Source organism: Tachyglossus aculeatus, chromosome 14, assembly GCF_015852505.1.
Source record: "Tachyglossus aculeatus isolate mTacAcu1 chromosome 14, mTacAcu1.pri, whole genome shotgun sequence".
In the NCBI taxonomy this organism is placed as follows: Eukaryota; Metazoa; Chordata; class Mammalia; order Monotremata; family Tachyglossidae; genus Tachyglossus; species Tachyglossus aculeatus.
The window spans coordinates 6,164,492-6,178,187 of record NC_052079.1 but is presented as its reverse complement, the minus strand read 5'-3'; the positions used below and the strand labels follow the sequence as shown (position 1 = coordinate 6,178,187).

At 39.5% G+C, this 13,696-nt stretch overlaps 1 protein-coding gene across 2 annotated transcripts in view; it reads right to left on the bottom strand.

The window, feature by feature from the left end:
• The window catches only part of MDGA2 (MAM domain containing glycosylphosphatidylinositol anchor 2), a 460,928-nt gene that overhangs the window by 95,167 nt on the left and 352,065 nt on the right, over positions 1–13,696 (bottom strand). For both annotated transcript variants that reach the window (XM_038756395.1, XM_038756396.1), the window contains one exon: positions 5,170–5,463. In XM_038756395.1, coding sequence (XP_038612323.1) covers positions 5,170–5,463 — 294 coding nt within the window. The remainder of the gene's footprint in view (positions 1–5,169; positions 5,464–13,696) is intronic.

The window sequence follows — 13,696 nt, the reverse complement described above, 5'->3', positions numbered from 1 at the left end:
CTGGCTAACTGTACTTCAATTTTCTGCCTTTGGGGGATAATGAAATTGAGAGCTGTATTTGCCGACTTAGCTCTTACTCCAACATTCAAGGGGTGGTCTACTACTGAGACTTTGTCAGCTTAAAGCTGTCACCTAATGCCAGGCCAATTAATTAAAATGTTGCCCATGAGCTTGTAAATGCCTCTGAGAGTCTTGGATACCTCCTTTCTATTTGACTATCACAAATAGCTCTCAGGTAACCAGAGCTAATCAATAATTACTTTGTCACTGATATTCGCTTAGCTGAAGCCCCTGGTAACAGTGACAGCTTTAAGAAGCTTCTCTTTCAAACCAGATTAACATTCACAAAGCAGAAGCATGAACTCCACACAGCCCATTAACCACAGAGCTGCCAAAACGTTTAGGGCAAAAGAGGCTTGGGAAAGAGGCAGCAAACTTTGGTACTTTAGGGGACAGAGTGTGTCACTGCATGAACAGTCCAGGGTTCTGTTCTAATTTTGACAATTTTTTTAGGTGTAGTTAACTGCTTATTGCCAGTGGAAAAGCACGTAAAGCCATCCAACTTGGATCCTCTCTAATTCGGGGTTGTTGCGGGGGTGTTTGTTCAGGACAAATGCCATTTGATGTGAATGACTGAATGCAGTTACCCAGGGAAAGTGACTATCTGGTCGAGGAACCTTTATTTTCTCAGTATCTGAAACCTGCTGAGATTATCATATGGTCTGCTCCATTTTTGGATTGTCAGTCTTTATATTTCAGATCCCACACAAAATTACTCTGTGATTTATTCTAACTACTTCATCATATCTTTTATATTTCTCTGCAGTTTGCCTTTAATTTTCCATTTATTATGAAGACCACCAAATTCCATTTGATTGTGCATTCATTCTGAAGGCAATTCATGCAGCTCCTTTCTGCTTTCCCTCAGAGAGAAGTTCCTTTCTCCTGACCTGTTTAGAATCATCTGCCCTCACCCAATTCTTTCTTCCTGTGGAAACTGTAGAAAACGGTAGAGATTAAAAAAAGACAGAGAGAGAAAATAGTCAGAGATGGAAATATTTTAGCATGGCCATGGGTTCAATCCCAGCTCCGCCACTTGTCAGCTGTGTGACTTTGGGCAAATCACTTAACTTCTCTGTGCCTCAGTTCCCTCATCTGTAAAATGGGGATTAAGACTGTGAGCCCCACGTGGGACAACTTAATCACCCTGAATCCTCCCCAGTGCTTAGAACAGTGTTTTGCACATAATAAGCACTTAACAAATGCCATTATTATTATTATTATTATGTGATCATAAACTCTTTGTGGTCAAGGATAATGTCTACTCATTCTATTGTCTTCTCCTAAGCACTTAATACTGAGCTCTACACACAGTAAGCACTCAATACTAGTGATTGTTGATAAAAGATTATACCCAGTTCTCCTATAACATAGGAGTTGTGACCTTGAAGAATCCTGCATCAAGGAAAACTATCACTGTGGCATTCAGTCATGCTGCAACTACATGCTTGTGCATGATCATTTCTTTCGACACCAGAGGGACGCATGTTCAATCTCACATTTATTGAGTGCTTACTGTGTGCAGAGCACTGTACTAAGCACACTGTCAGATGGAAGTTCCTTAATTCTCCAACAAAATTCTATTCAAAAGGTGGAGTAAGAAGGGGACTGATATATCAATCAGCCTCTTTGAAACAGATTTATTAAAGTATATCAGTAGGTCATCTCTGCTACAGCCCACTTAGAGCTCTTGGGTGAACACAGTGCTCTAATTATAGGTGGAACTAATTTAAACACATGAGGGAGATCTAGGCCTTGGCCAACAAAGGAAAATTCAGTGCAGTCTAATTTTTTCTTCACTGATCTGTAAGGTGATTATTTCAAAATAAGGTAGGTGTCCTAAAAGGTTTCACAAGTGCTTTGAAAAACAATGCATTTAAAATGTCTTTCAATAAAGAGTATTTTATGGGATCCCAAAGTACAATTATGGTCACATAAAGTGTGGATATAAGAGAAAGCCATAAATTACAATAGAACATCTCTCCTTTCGGTATCACTGCTTGATAAAGTGAATGCTTTAATATCAGATTTATATATACCTTCTTCAGTCAGGGTTCTATGTAGGCAGAATAATGAAACTTCCAAAATTGATTTTGCTTCACTCGGGAGACTAAGTTGCGCAAGTTTGGTTCACTACATTATAGGGAGAAAAAAGAGAGAAAATGGAGAAAGAGACGAAAGCACAGATGCCCCTGACTTGCCAAGTGATTTGGTCCAGCTCCATTTGCTGGTCCTCTTGCCCCTTCCTCTTGGAGAAGGGCAGGAAATATAATTAAGTAAAGTTACAAAATTAAAAAAAAAATAAACAGAATCAATTGGGAGTTCCAAAGTTCTCTGTTCCCTTATGCTCTGCTTTCTACACTTTAAAAATAGACCCAAACCTTGTTGTTTGCTCTTCAGTATCTCTTTCTTATATGACAATAGTCAGTTTTTACATCTTACGTTCTACTTTTTATTTCTAGAGCTGAAAACTCCCACAGGGTTCACTGTACCAAAAATCCTTAATAAATACTATTATATCAGGGTGATGAAGACATCCTCAGTAGTACATGGAACTCTCTGAGAGTCCTCTGTTCCTAACATTCACTAAGCTTTACTTACCTGTGGCAGCAAAAGACAAATTTATAAGAGATATGGAATAGGAAAAAACCAACAACTTTCAAATGATATTTCTATTTTTAACTGATCATTAAATAACAAATCTCACACAGATTTAGTCATTTAAAATCCCTGGAATTTTCCATACTAACTAGGGTGAATTTCTCTCTCTTTTTTTTAAGCACTAGGGTAGATACAAGTTAATCAGACCTGATACAGGCCCTGTCCCAGATGGGGCTCACAGTCAAGTAGGAGGGAAAATGTACTGAATCCCCACTGTTTGCTGTTGAGAAAATTGAGGCACAGAGAAAGAACTAAGTGACTTACTCAAGACTACAAAGCAGGCAAGAGGAGGAACCAGGATTAGAACCTAGGTCCTCTGGCTTCCAGACACATGTTTTATTCACTAATCCCATTAGTGTGGAATTACCTGTGCTATTAGTTTCATTGGTGCACATATTCAGTTTCTTGCATCCAGATACAAATGCCCTCAACTTGCTTCCTTCAAATCAGCCAGTCAAACCTTAGAAGGATATGGGGTGGTGAAAATTCACAATTCAATCTAAATTAAAGGAGACTTTTAATGTCTCCTGCCACTGGCTTTTCTTCTAAGGTCCATTTTCAAAATACTTTTAAAATAAAATATGGATGCAGGAAAGTACTGGAAAAGTCCAGTCAGGGCACAGAGCTTTCTGCTCTATGCTAATGACAAAACCATAGCAATTGATACTTTAAGGACCATAAGTGAGACATCTCGAGATCTGAAAGGTCTAAAGGAGAGAGGGGTTATTACTTTTTCCCTAATACTCAGGCTTCTAAAATGAACATCTCCTTACAGGAGCAATTATATTTATTTCCATCTCTTAGATGCAAAACTACTGAGAATGACAAGATATCCAGTTAGAACTACATGCTTTGAATGCTATAAAATGGAAGGGTGTAGGGTGGGGAACAGTAATTGCATAATTGCATGATGATTTTGGTATTGGTTAAGCACTTACCATATGCCAAGCATTGTGCTGCACACTGGGATGTATAAAAAAATCGGGGGACAAATTTATTTTATTATTCCTAGGGACTTTGGATATGATAGCTTTTCGGTGGGATCCAGGTGCCAACAAGAGTGGAGGACAAAGTGGCTAGCAGTTGTCAACCCAGAGAAGCAGCATGGCCTAGTGGATAGAGCACGGGCCCTGGGAGACAGAAGGACCTGAGTTCTAATTCTGTCTCTGCCACTTGTCTGTTATATGACCTTGGGCAAATCACTTAACTTCTCTGGGCCTCAGTTACCTCATCTGTAAAATGTGGATTAGGATTGTGAGCCCCACATGGGAAATGTGGATTAAGACCGTGAGCCCCATGTGGGATATGGACTGTGCCCAACCTGATTAATTTGGGTCTACCCCAGTGCTTAGAACAGTGCTTAGCACATAGTGAGCATTTAATTTTTATTTTATTATTAACACAGACATTCCAACAGGCATGTGACTATACCACAATCAATTGTTTTTATTGAACCCTCAGTGGGCAGAGAACTGTACTAAGCACTTGGGAGATTACAATATAACAGAGTAGATAGACATGTTCCCTTCCCACAAGGAGTCTAGGACAGAACCTTATAGTCTAGAGGTAGAAGAGCTATTATAACTCCATATCAATTGGACTGAATGAAATGAAATGGTATGAAAATACCAGTTTTACTAGTTTCATAAGCACATATAGTCAGTTGTCCTGAATCTAGACACAAATGCCAACAACCTGTTTCCTTCACACCAGTCAAAATGTAGAGGAATTTGGGGTGGTGAAAATTCACAAATTCAGTCTAAATTAAAGGAGATTTTTAAGGTACCACATCGATAGTCAAATACATTATAAAATACCTTCAAATCAATTATTTTTTCCCATATTTAGAACAATAACTTCACTAGAGCAGAAAGAAATAACTGGCTAGGTCTGCAGAGGCAAAGTTATTTGGAAATTGAGTGATTTTCTGAGACAAAGGCACAAGACACAGAACCACTCTGGCTGATTTGGACAAAACCAATCCACCACCCTCCAATTTAACTCCGTTTAACCAAATCACTATACAATCCTCTATTTTGCCTATACATACTTATACAGCTCTTCACAGTTCAAATATCCACAACCAAAGCAGACACAAAGATGACTCTAAGGATACTTACTTACTCTTCCATTCTGCGCATACCAATTCAGTCTAAAAGACTTCAGAAACCCATGACAGAAACTAAGAACACAAAAGTATTGAAATCACAACCATTGGCTCCACATTCAAAATCAGCCCTATTTGTTTCTAGCATGGCTTAGCTCCCCTTCCCCTGATAATTTGGGAAGCAGTGCGGTCTAGTGGAAAGAGCGTGGGCCTGGGTATCAGAGGATCTGTATTCTAAGCCCAAGTCAGTCATTTGTCTGCTGGCACATAAGTGCTCAAGAAACGCCATTTAAAAAAAAATAAGGAAAAGAATAACAAACACCGCGCTAGAATGTACTTACATTGGACAATGAGCTGCACCAAAGCTTCCCTGGGTTTCACGTTAAATCCATTGTACTGGCTTGTCTGACACTTGTACATTCCTGACATTTCCCTGGACACATTCACAATCCTCAGCGTTCCATCGTAACTCTCCATCTGCATGGACCCATCGGGCATCACGACTTCCTTGTCCGCTCTGGACCACAGGATAATGGGTTTGGGCTTCCCGGTCACTTGGCACTGCAGTTCTATGGTGTCTCCTTCTCTGGTGACCAAAGGTGATTTTTCCTGTGGAACAGTCAGATTGGGTGGAACTTGAAATGGGAAAAAGAAAATGTTTTAATGTTAGTAAACACTGACAGAGTTTATTACCAAATAGGCAACTGTATGGAATTGCAGTTGCCACGGGCACATCATGAGGTCAACCCAATCAATGCAACTTCTAGGGCATGTGGTCACCCAGAATATTCAATAATAAAAAAATGCACATTATAAACCTTGAAGGCTGAGCATCTTTTAAATAAGGGAATATGAGTTATATCTGTTGGCTACTAGAAAATACATATCTGAAAGGCTGGGTTTAATTTTTATTCAGGGGTGATGAATAAAAAAAATGATTGGAGATGTCTGAATCATTTCTTTTGTCTAATCAATGTCATCCAATCCAGGAATACAAGGCACAGATCCTCTGTCCACTTTAGCTATACCAAAAGTAAATACATTTTTTTAAGTGTAGTGAGACTTTATCCATTTTCCTATAGAAATACATGTGCATCTATTTATTTTCTCCTATTTTTACTAATCATAACAATGCCACACCAATAATTTAAATTTGTATTTTTCTATAAGAATCTAATAGTAATTAATCCAAAAATTCCCTTGTTAAACAGGTGAAACTATGATCATTGCCAGCTGAGAGGAAACAAACAGTTTGGCTGGATATTTTCTTTCAAGGTGTCTTTTGCTGAGGTGACACGTTTAGCCATGCTTGCTGACAAGATTCTCCCTTTAAAAACAGAATAGTCAGTAGTAGTGGTAGTAATGGCATTGATTGAGCAGCTCCTGAATGCATTGCTTTGTACTAAGCTCCTAGAAAGTACTACAGAACAGAAGCATAAGATGCATGTCTTGTCCTCTGGTCACACAGCAGACACATGATGGAGCTGGGATTAGAACCCAGGTCCTCTGAATCCCAGGCCCATGCTCTTTTTAGGCCACACTGCTTCATTATTATTCTTCTTATTATTCCTTTCTAAAGCAAAGTGGTCAAAATTGTTAGATTTGTCTGAATTAATACAAACATTAACAAGAATATTAAAGGGCAGAGTTTCCTATTTAAAGCTTGCAGTATTGCAAGGTCCTGGTTTCCAAAGTCACATGCATGCTTTTTATTCCAGTTTAGCTGTGTTACGCTTTTAGGTGATTATAAGACAGTAGAAACATATTTCCTTCATAATCTTTCTCTGAAATATAAAGTAGGTCATTTGGAACTAGGGAATCTAAGCTCCCCAGCAGCTATTCTCTCAGTACAAATAATACAGTACACATGCAGCTGCATATAAAATGGAGCAGTGTCAGTTCGTTGCTAAGGGACCACTTGTTAAAGGTTCCAGAAAACCTCAACAAACTCAAATTTGGACATTCGTCCTGATGCTAAGCAACACCACAGTGATGATTTCACTGAAATGATAATAATAATAACAACAATAATAGTCATTGTTAAGTGCTTACTATGTATGTACCAAGCACTGCATTAAGTGCCAGGGTAGATTATAAAATCATCAGGTAAGATATAGCCCCGTCCCACATAGTGCTTCACAATCTAAGTGGGAAGGAGAACAGGCACTGAAACTAAAATTTACAGGTAAGAAAACTGAGGCCCAGAGAAGTTAAGTGAACTGCCCAAGTTTGCACAGCAGGCCAGTGGTGGATTCAGAATCAGAATTCAGATCCTCTGACTCTCAGGCTCATCCTGTTTCCACTAGGCCACTGTGCAGTTTTTTTTTCCCCTTTGATTATAGTTCTATTTAAAATAACTCAAAATTGCATTGATCATTACGAGATGAATCTATCAAAGTCATGGCAGCCATATTTTCAAGCTCCCCTCAATGGTAGTTTTTAGAAAATGGTTCATTCACTCAGTCAGTCAACCGTATTGAGTGCTTACGGTGTACAGAGCATTGTACTAAGTGCATTGGAGAGTATAATGTAACAATAAAACAACACATTGCCTGCTTACAGTGAGCTTCCAAAATGCTTGGATGGAGGCAGAGCTGGATTAACACAGGGGTTCTTGGGGCTGACACCCAGGGCCACCAGGCTGAGGGACCCCCCAATATCACAACCTACAGCCCCTGCCAAATGTCTCCCCTCCTTCTCTCTCTCCCCAGTGGTGGAAAGACCTTTCCTGCCAGGAAGTATGGCATATGATTGGTAGATGGAGGTGCAAGTGGAGACTGTGAGGGAGGGTGGGTGATGAGAAGATGAGGGACCCAAAGTGATTCCCTCAAAATGACATTTTTCAGTTGCTGCATTAAAATGAAGATGATGTGATCTCACTTATCTCATAATTCCCTCTAACCCTCAAAATCAGCACAATCCTCTGAATCACTAGGAGAAAATGAAGCATTCTGAGATATGAAACCAACATTTTCTTTTAACCTGGAAAAAATCCCAAACCAGAAACCTTAGGCTCCTCTCTAAATTCTGAGGCTTAGCTCTGGAAAGTTTCCAGCCTGGATGGTGGGTATGTCTCAATTATCATTTTAAATTAAGTCGAACAGTAGTCAGATGTGTTTGAAAATGGTCCAAGACGAGAAAGGGAAATGGAGGAGCCTGAGGATTTCTCAATGATTCACAGAGCATTTTATTCATCTTGTCATGCATTGTAGAGTGGGATGGTCTGTTGACAATCCTCTATTTCTCAGAGGCCAGAGAATACACTCAAAAACACACCAAGACACTTGAACCATTCACAGTTGTGAGATCGAGGAGTCCCCAGTTAGTCTTGAATTAATTTCCAATATAGGAAATCTGCTGAAGGTGCCTCAGTGATCCTGTCAATTTCATGATTCACCAGAACTTCCACAGAACCAGACAGTGATTGTTTGACATAAATGGGATTAACAATAGAATTCATTACGTTCTTATTATGGGACAAGCACCCTGCTTAGTGTTGGGTTAGGTCCAAGATAATCAGAGTGGACACTGTCCCTGTCCCATTGGGGACTCACAAAAGTGATGGAGAAGAGGTATTTCATCCCCATTTGACAGATGAGGAAACTGAGGTAACAAGAAGTGACTAGACTACACGTCTAATCAGAAGGTCATGGGTTCTAATCCTGACTCTGCCACTGGTCTGCTGTGTGACCTTGGGCAAGTTACCTCACTTCTCTGGGCCTCAGTTACCTCATCTGTAAATTGGGAATTGAGGCTGTGAGCCCCACGTGGGGCAGCGACCGAATTCAACCCAATTTTCTTGTATCTACCCCAGAGCTTAGAACAGTACCTGGCATAGTAAGCGCTTAACAAATACCATAATTATCATTATTCAGGAATGCCTCCGGCTTGTAAGCAATTCCCATAGGATACAGGCCTCCAGCTGAACTACCTCCCCATCCTGTCCAGTGTCAAGTTAATATTGTCTGTCCATATCTTCAATAAGCTGGAAAGCCATCCAGCCATGGCTCATAATTCCCTCTAATCCTCAAAATCAGCACGATCCTCTGAATCACTGATTGAGTTGATACTCATAGTGTTGAATGACTCAGTGGATAGTAATGATTTACAATTAATTTTTTCCATACCTGTACATTAACAGACAGAAGCAAAATAGGGGGATGGATGGAAATGGGAAACATGAAATTCAAAACTGAAAAAAATTCAACACAAACATACACCATTCTCCCTTCGCACAGACCCACAGGCACCCATCAAAAATGATCCGTGTGCACCCACAAGGGGTAGCAAACATCTCATTAGGGCACTGTTTGTAGTCATCTCTATAAAGCCGGAGACAGACAGGAGCCTGTGAACAGCCGCTCTGAACGGCTGACATTGGTGGGCAGAAAACAAGCACTGACACTCAATCAGAATAATAGGTTTGTTAAGCATCAGTTGCTTCTGTTCCAACTTCTCACCCCCAGCAGGTGTTGCTATGGCACAAAAATAGTCTCAGAAGAATCCCATTGACCATCAAAAACAAGAGGAAGCAACAAAATGACAGAATCACTCTCAGATTTATAGTAGTAGCTTCCCAGCCATCCAGGTAACAGTACCCTGAAAATAAATTATTCTGATTGTGTCACTTTAAATAAGAAGCTCGGCAGCATCTGTGAGACAAAAGGGTTATTATTATGGGCATTTTTTCCAGGGTGTAAAAGAGATCAACAGTTCTTGCATGATTTTTGCTTTCTACAACAATAGGTTAAAAATTGGGTTGTCTTCACAGGTTTCATAATCATTGAGAACATTTTTCCTTCTGACTGGCATTGTCATGTACATATCTTTATTTTCTACTGCTTTACCCTAGCTGTAATTCATTTTAGTGTCAGCCTCCTCTGCTGAACTGAATGCAGGAATGAGGTCTACTAACTCTACTGTACTCTCCCAAGCACCTTAGGACGGAATGAGCACTCGGTAAATATTTTTAATTGACTGTGTGATTTAAGATGAAACGCTCAACTGTGGTTTTATCATTCCTACTCAAAAGAGACAAAAATAGCTCTTTATTTCCACAGGCCTTCCCAGAAGAAAAGGTCTGTTTCTAAAGAATCTCCGGGAAGACATGGACTGCTAAAAGATGGCTGGGAAAGTAGATAACTCTGAGGATTTGAAGACACTCATGATTGATTAAACAATAATCATATTTATTGAGCACTTAACTGTGTGCTGGGCACTGTACTAAGCACTCTGGAGAGCACAGAATAACAGAATTGGGAGAGACAGTTCCTGCTCACAGTGAGTTTATGGTTTAGAGGCAGAGACAGACATTAATATAAATGAATGTTAGAGATACGTACTTTAATGCTGTGGGGCTGAGGGACGTGAATAAAGGTTGCAAATCCAAATGCAAGGGCAACACAGGAAGAGTGGGAGAAGAGGAAATGAGCGCTTATTTGTGGAAGGCCTCTGGGAGGATATGTCCTTTTAATAAGGCTTTGAAGGTGGTGAGAGGGGTCGTCTGTCAGCACCTGGGTTCAATCCCCCGTTCCACCACTTGCCTGCTGAGAGACCTTGGGCAAGTCACTTAAAATCACTGTGCCTCAGTTACCTCATCTGTAAAATGAAGATTAAGACTATGAGCCCCATGTGAGACAGGGACTGTGTCCAGCCTGACAACCTTGTATCTACCCCAGTGCTTAGTACCATGCCTGGCACATAGAAAGTGCTTAAGAAATACCATTATAAAACATGAAGATATATGATGAGATATTGGCACCAATAGAAAGCACTTACAGTTTGGCAGATAGAAAATACAATGAATTCAAAGAGCACAGGCAATCACAGAGATCTGGGAGGTTTCCTTTTAAATTAAGACTGGGGTCACTTGACAAGGGATCCCCTTAAAGAAATACAAATTGAGACTAATTTCAAAATGTCCTGCTCCTCTAAATCAGCCCAGACTCATACCCAAGGCATGCACACATTGACATATTTAAAGGGGGCTTGAATTTGTCTTAAAATACGGATCCAGGCTTTTATAGCCATTTGGACTAAAGTCTAAATGATGAATAAGAAAAGGATGATCTAAGGGACCCAGTAGGAAACAGATCTAACACTGTCTGCTTGGGCTAAATAGTTTTCAACGTGGATTCCATTTAGGAAAGAGAAGAAGAAAACATTCCTACTTGCCTGGTCTGATAATAATAATAAGATTCTCAACTGGATCTCCCAAAGCAAGGGAGTACCTATTCCTTCCCACTCAGCATCTGGAAGTAAACCAGTGCTCCAGAGTGCCAAGAGGAAGTTGGGTGGTCAAATGATCTGGTTTGAGCCATTGCTTCCTCATGGTGTTTCTTCACAGCAGAGAAACGTGCTGTATCATCCCTTCCCTTTGACATTGCAAATGTGTCATATAAGCCTTCAAGAAAGTCAGGGGGTTGCAATGAAAGCCAGGGTCCTCTCGTAACAGGAAGCTGGGGAAAACCACCTCTTCAGGTTAATCAGGCACAAAAGAGGCTAAAGGACTCCTAAACACCCGTCTGAAGTAACAAGAGAAGAAAAATATGTCAATTGTCCATTGGACACATATTAAAATTAGGAAAGAATAGCAAAGGAAGGACATTGTACAGTAATCTACAATTTATTTTCCTCTCTGGTGCCTCTGTTGCCCACAGGAGTAAACTGCTCAATGGACAACAGCAATGAAAAATCAATTTACTTTTCTAATAAAAAGGCCATTTGCCTCTCTGGAGGAACATGTGACATTGTTAGGCCACTTATCCATGATCACACTGGACACAGCTTGTGGTTTGCAAATGCCCTAATTAGACCTTAGACCACTGATGGTACAAGGCAAAATGTGCTTCCTCTTCCTGGAATGAGACACTACTGCAATTTGAATAAACATTTGGACACGAAATGAAGGTAGATTCTTGAGTAGTTTTTCAAATGGAAAATGAAACAACCAGCCAGCAGAATGCTCCATCACAAATCAGGGGCACATGTTCTGTCGGGCAATGAAGTGTAATTGACTGATCTATTTATAGATAACTGGTCAGTTAAGAAGAAGGGAACTTTCTTATATCCAGAAGGAGGCATTACTAACTGAGATTCAATGGCACAGGAATATATAGCTGTGCAATGCGAAATGTTTCAGAAAGAACCATGGTCTTAATTTTTTAAAAACTGTAAAAAAAACTACCTCAGAATCACTGATGGAATAATCTACACTCATTCTGTTTATTGACAATGGATCATGGATACTGATTTAAATAACATTTCATTAATATGGGCTTACGTGGCATTTACTTTAGATGCAAGTATAATTCTGTTTAATGTCAAATAGATTTTATTTAGGGGCTCTATGTAGAATAAACACTTTTTATAGAAGTGGACTAAGTATCAGCTATTGGTGCTCAAAACATACTATTCCCATAACAGCACCAACCATGGCAATCAAACACAACAGCACAAAGGACAGGCTTTGTATGAATGCTTTGAGGGGAGAATTGAGCATCTCCCACTGGTCTTTCAGCCACACAGGAACTCAAGGAAGAACTACATAGAGGCATTACTTTTGAGTATGAAGGACAACTATATCAACAATAGATATGAACAAACAGAATGAATACATGTAAAACGCAAATACATACAGAAGCGTGCATATGTAATATCCATGCATGCCATATTTTTCCTTATTGCTATTATGTGTATATAGAGATTATTCACTCTGTGATAGATGGCTTTTCAAGTTTATTAATATGTCTTACTGGATTTCTATAATCTCTCTATCCTCCCAATTAGGTTTATTGTTTTTGTCATACATAACAATTCCGGAAATTCTTCATCTTTCTGAATGATCTGCCCATTCAGTCACATTTATGCTTTCCCTCTCAAAACGGATTGTGAATTACCTCACTGCAGAAGGGGGAAAATGCATTCAAAACTGTGAAAAGAAGAAAGGCCTACCTTCAGTGGTCTTTATATTAATATCTGTCTTCTCCTCAAGACTGTACTCTCCTGAGGGCAGGCAGGATGTCTACCAACTTGATTGTACTGTACTCTCCGAGAAGTTAGAACAATGCTCTGCACACCATAAGAACTCAATGAATACCATTCACTGACATTCTTACTTATCAAGAGGTGAAGTCCGATTAAGTTGCATCTACTTCAGTGCTTAGAACGGCGCTTGTCAAATAGGAAGTACTTCATGGATGCTATAATTATAAGTCCTATTGTAAAGTCACATTCTAGGGACACTAAGAATCCAGGTTTCCAAATGACTGTCTCCTTAGTTCTGGGGCCAAATTGATTCCAAGGGAAAAAAGTCTTCCTCTACCATATTTTATGCTTCCTAGAATCCAAGCATTCACTTCTTTTTGTCTTCTAAATGATGATTTTTAAAAAATACGATGATTAATAAGAGAAGTGAACAGTTGTTATTATTGTCATTGTTATTATCAATAATGATATTGTCGGAGGCAATAATAAGCCTTGCTAGAGCCTGAAAAACTACCACTTGTTCAATTATGCAGAAACTTTTTCTATAAATCAATTAATCAATGGTATTTATCAAGCACTTACAGCACAGAGACCACTGTACCAACCTGCTTGAGGTCTTGGATAGAATGGGCAAAAAGATTCTAGAAATATCAACTTTCATTCATTCAATCGTATTTATTGAGCGCTTACTGTTTGCAGAGCACTGTATTAAGTGCTTGGAAAGTACAAGTTGGCAACATATAGAGACGGTCCCTACCCAACAGTGGGCTCACAGTCTAGAAGGGGGAGACAGAGAACAAAACAAAACATATTAACAAAATAAAATAAATAGAATAAATATGTACAAATAAAATAGAGTAATAAATACATACAAACATATAT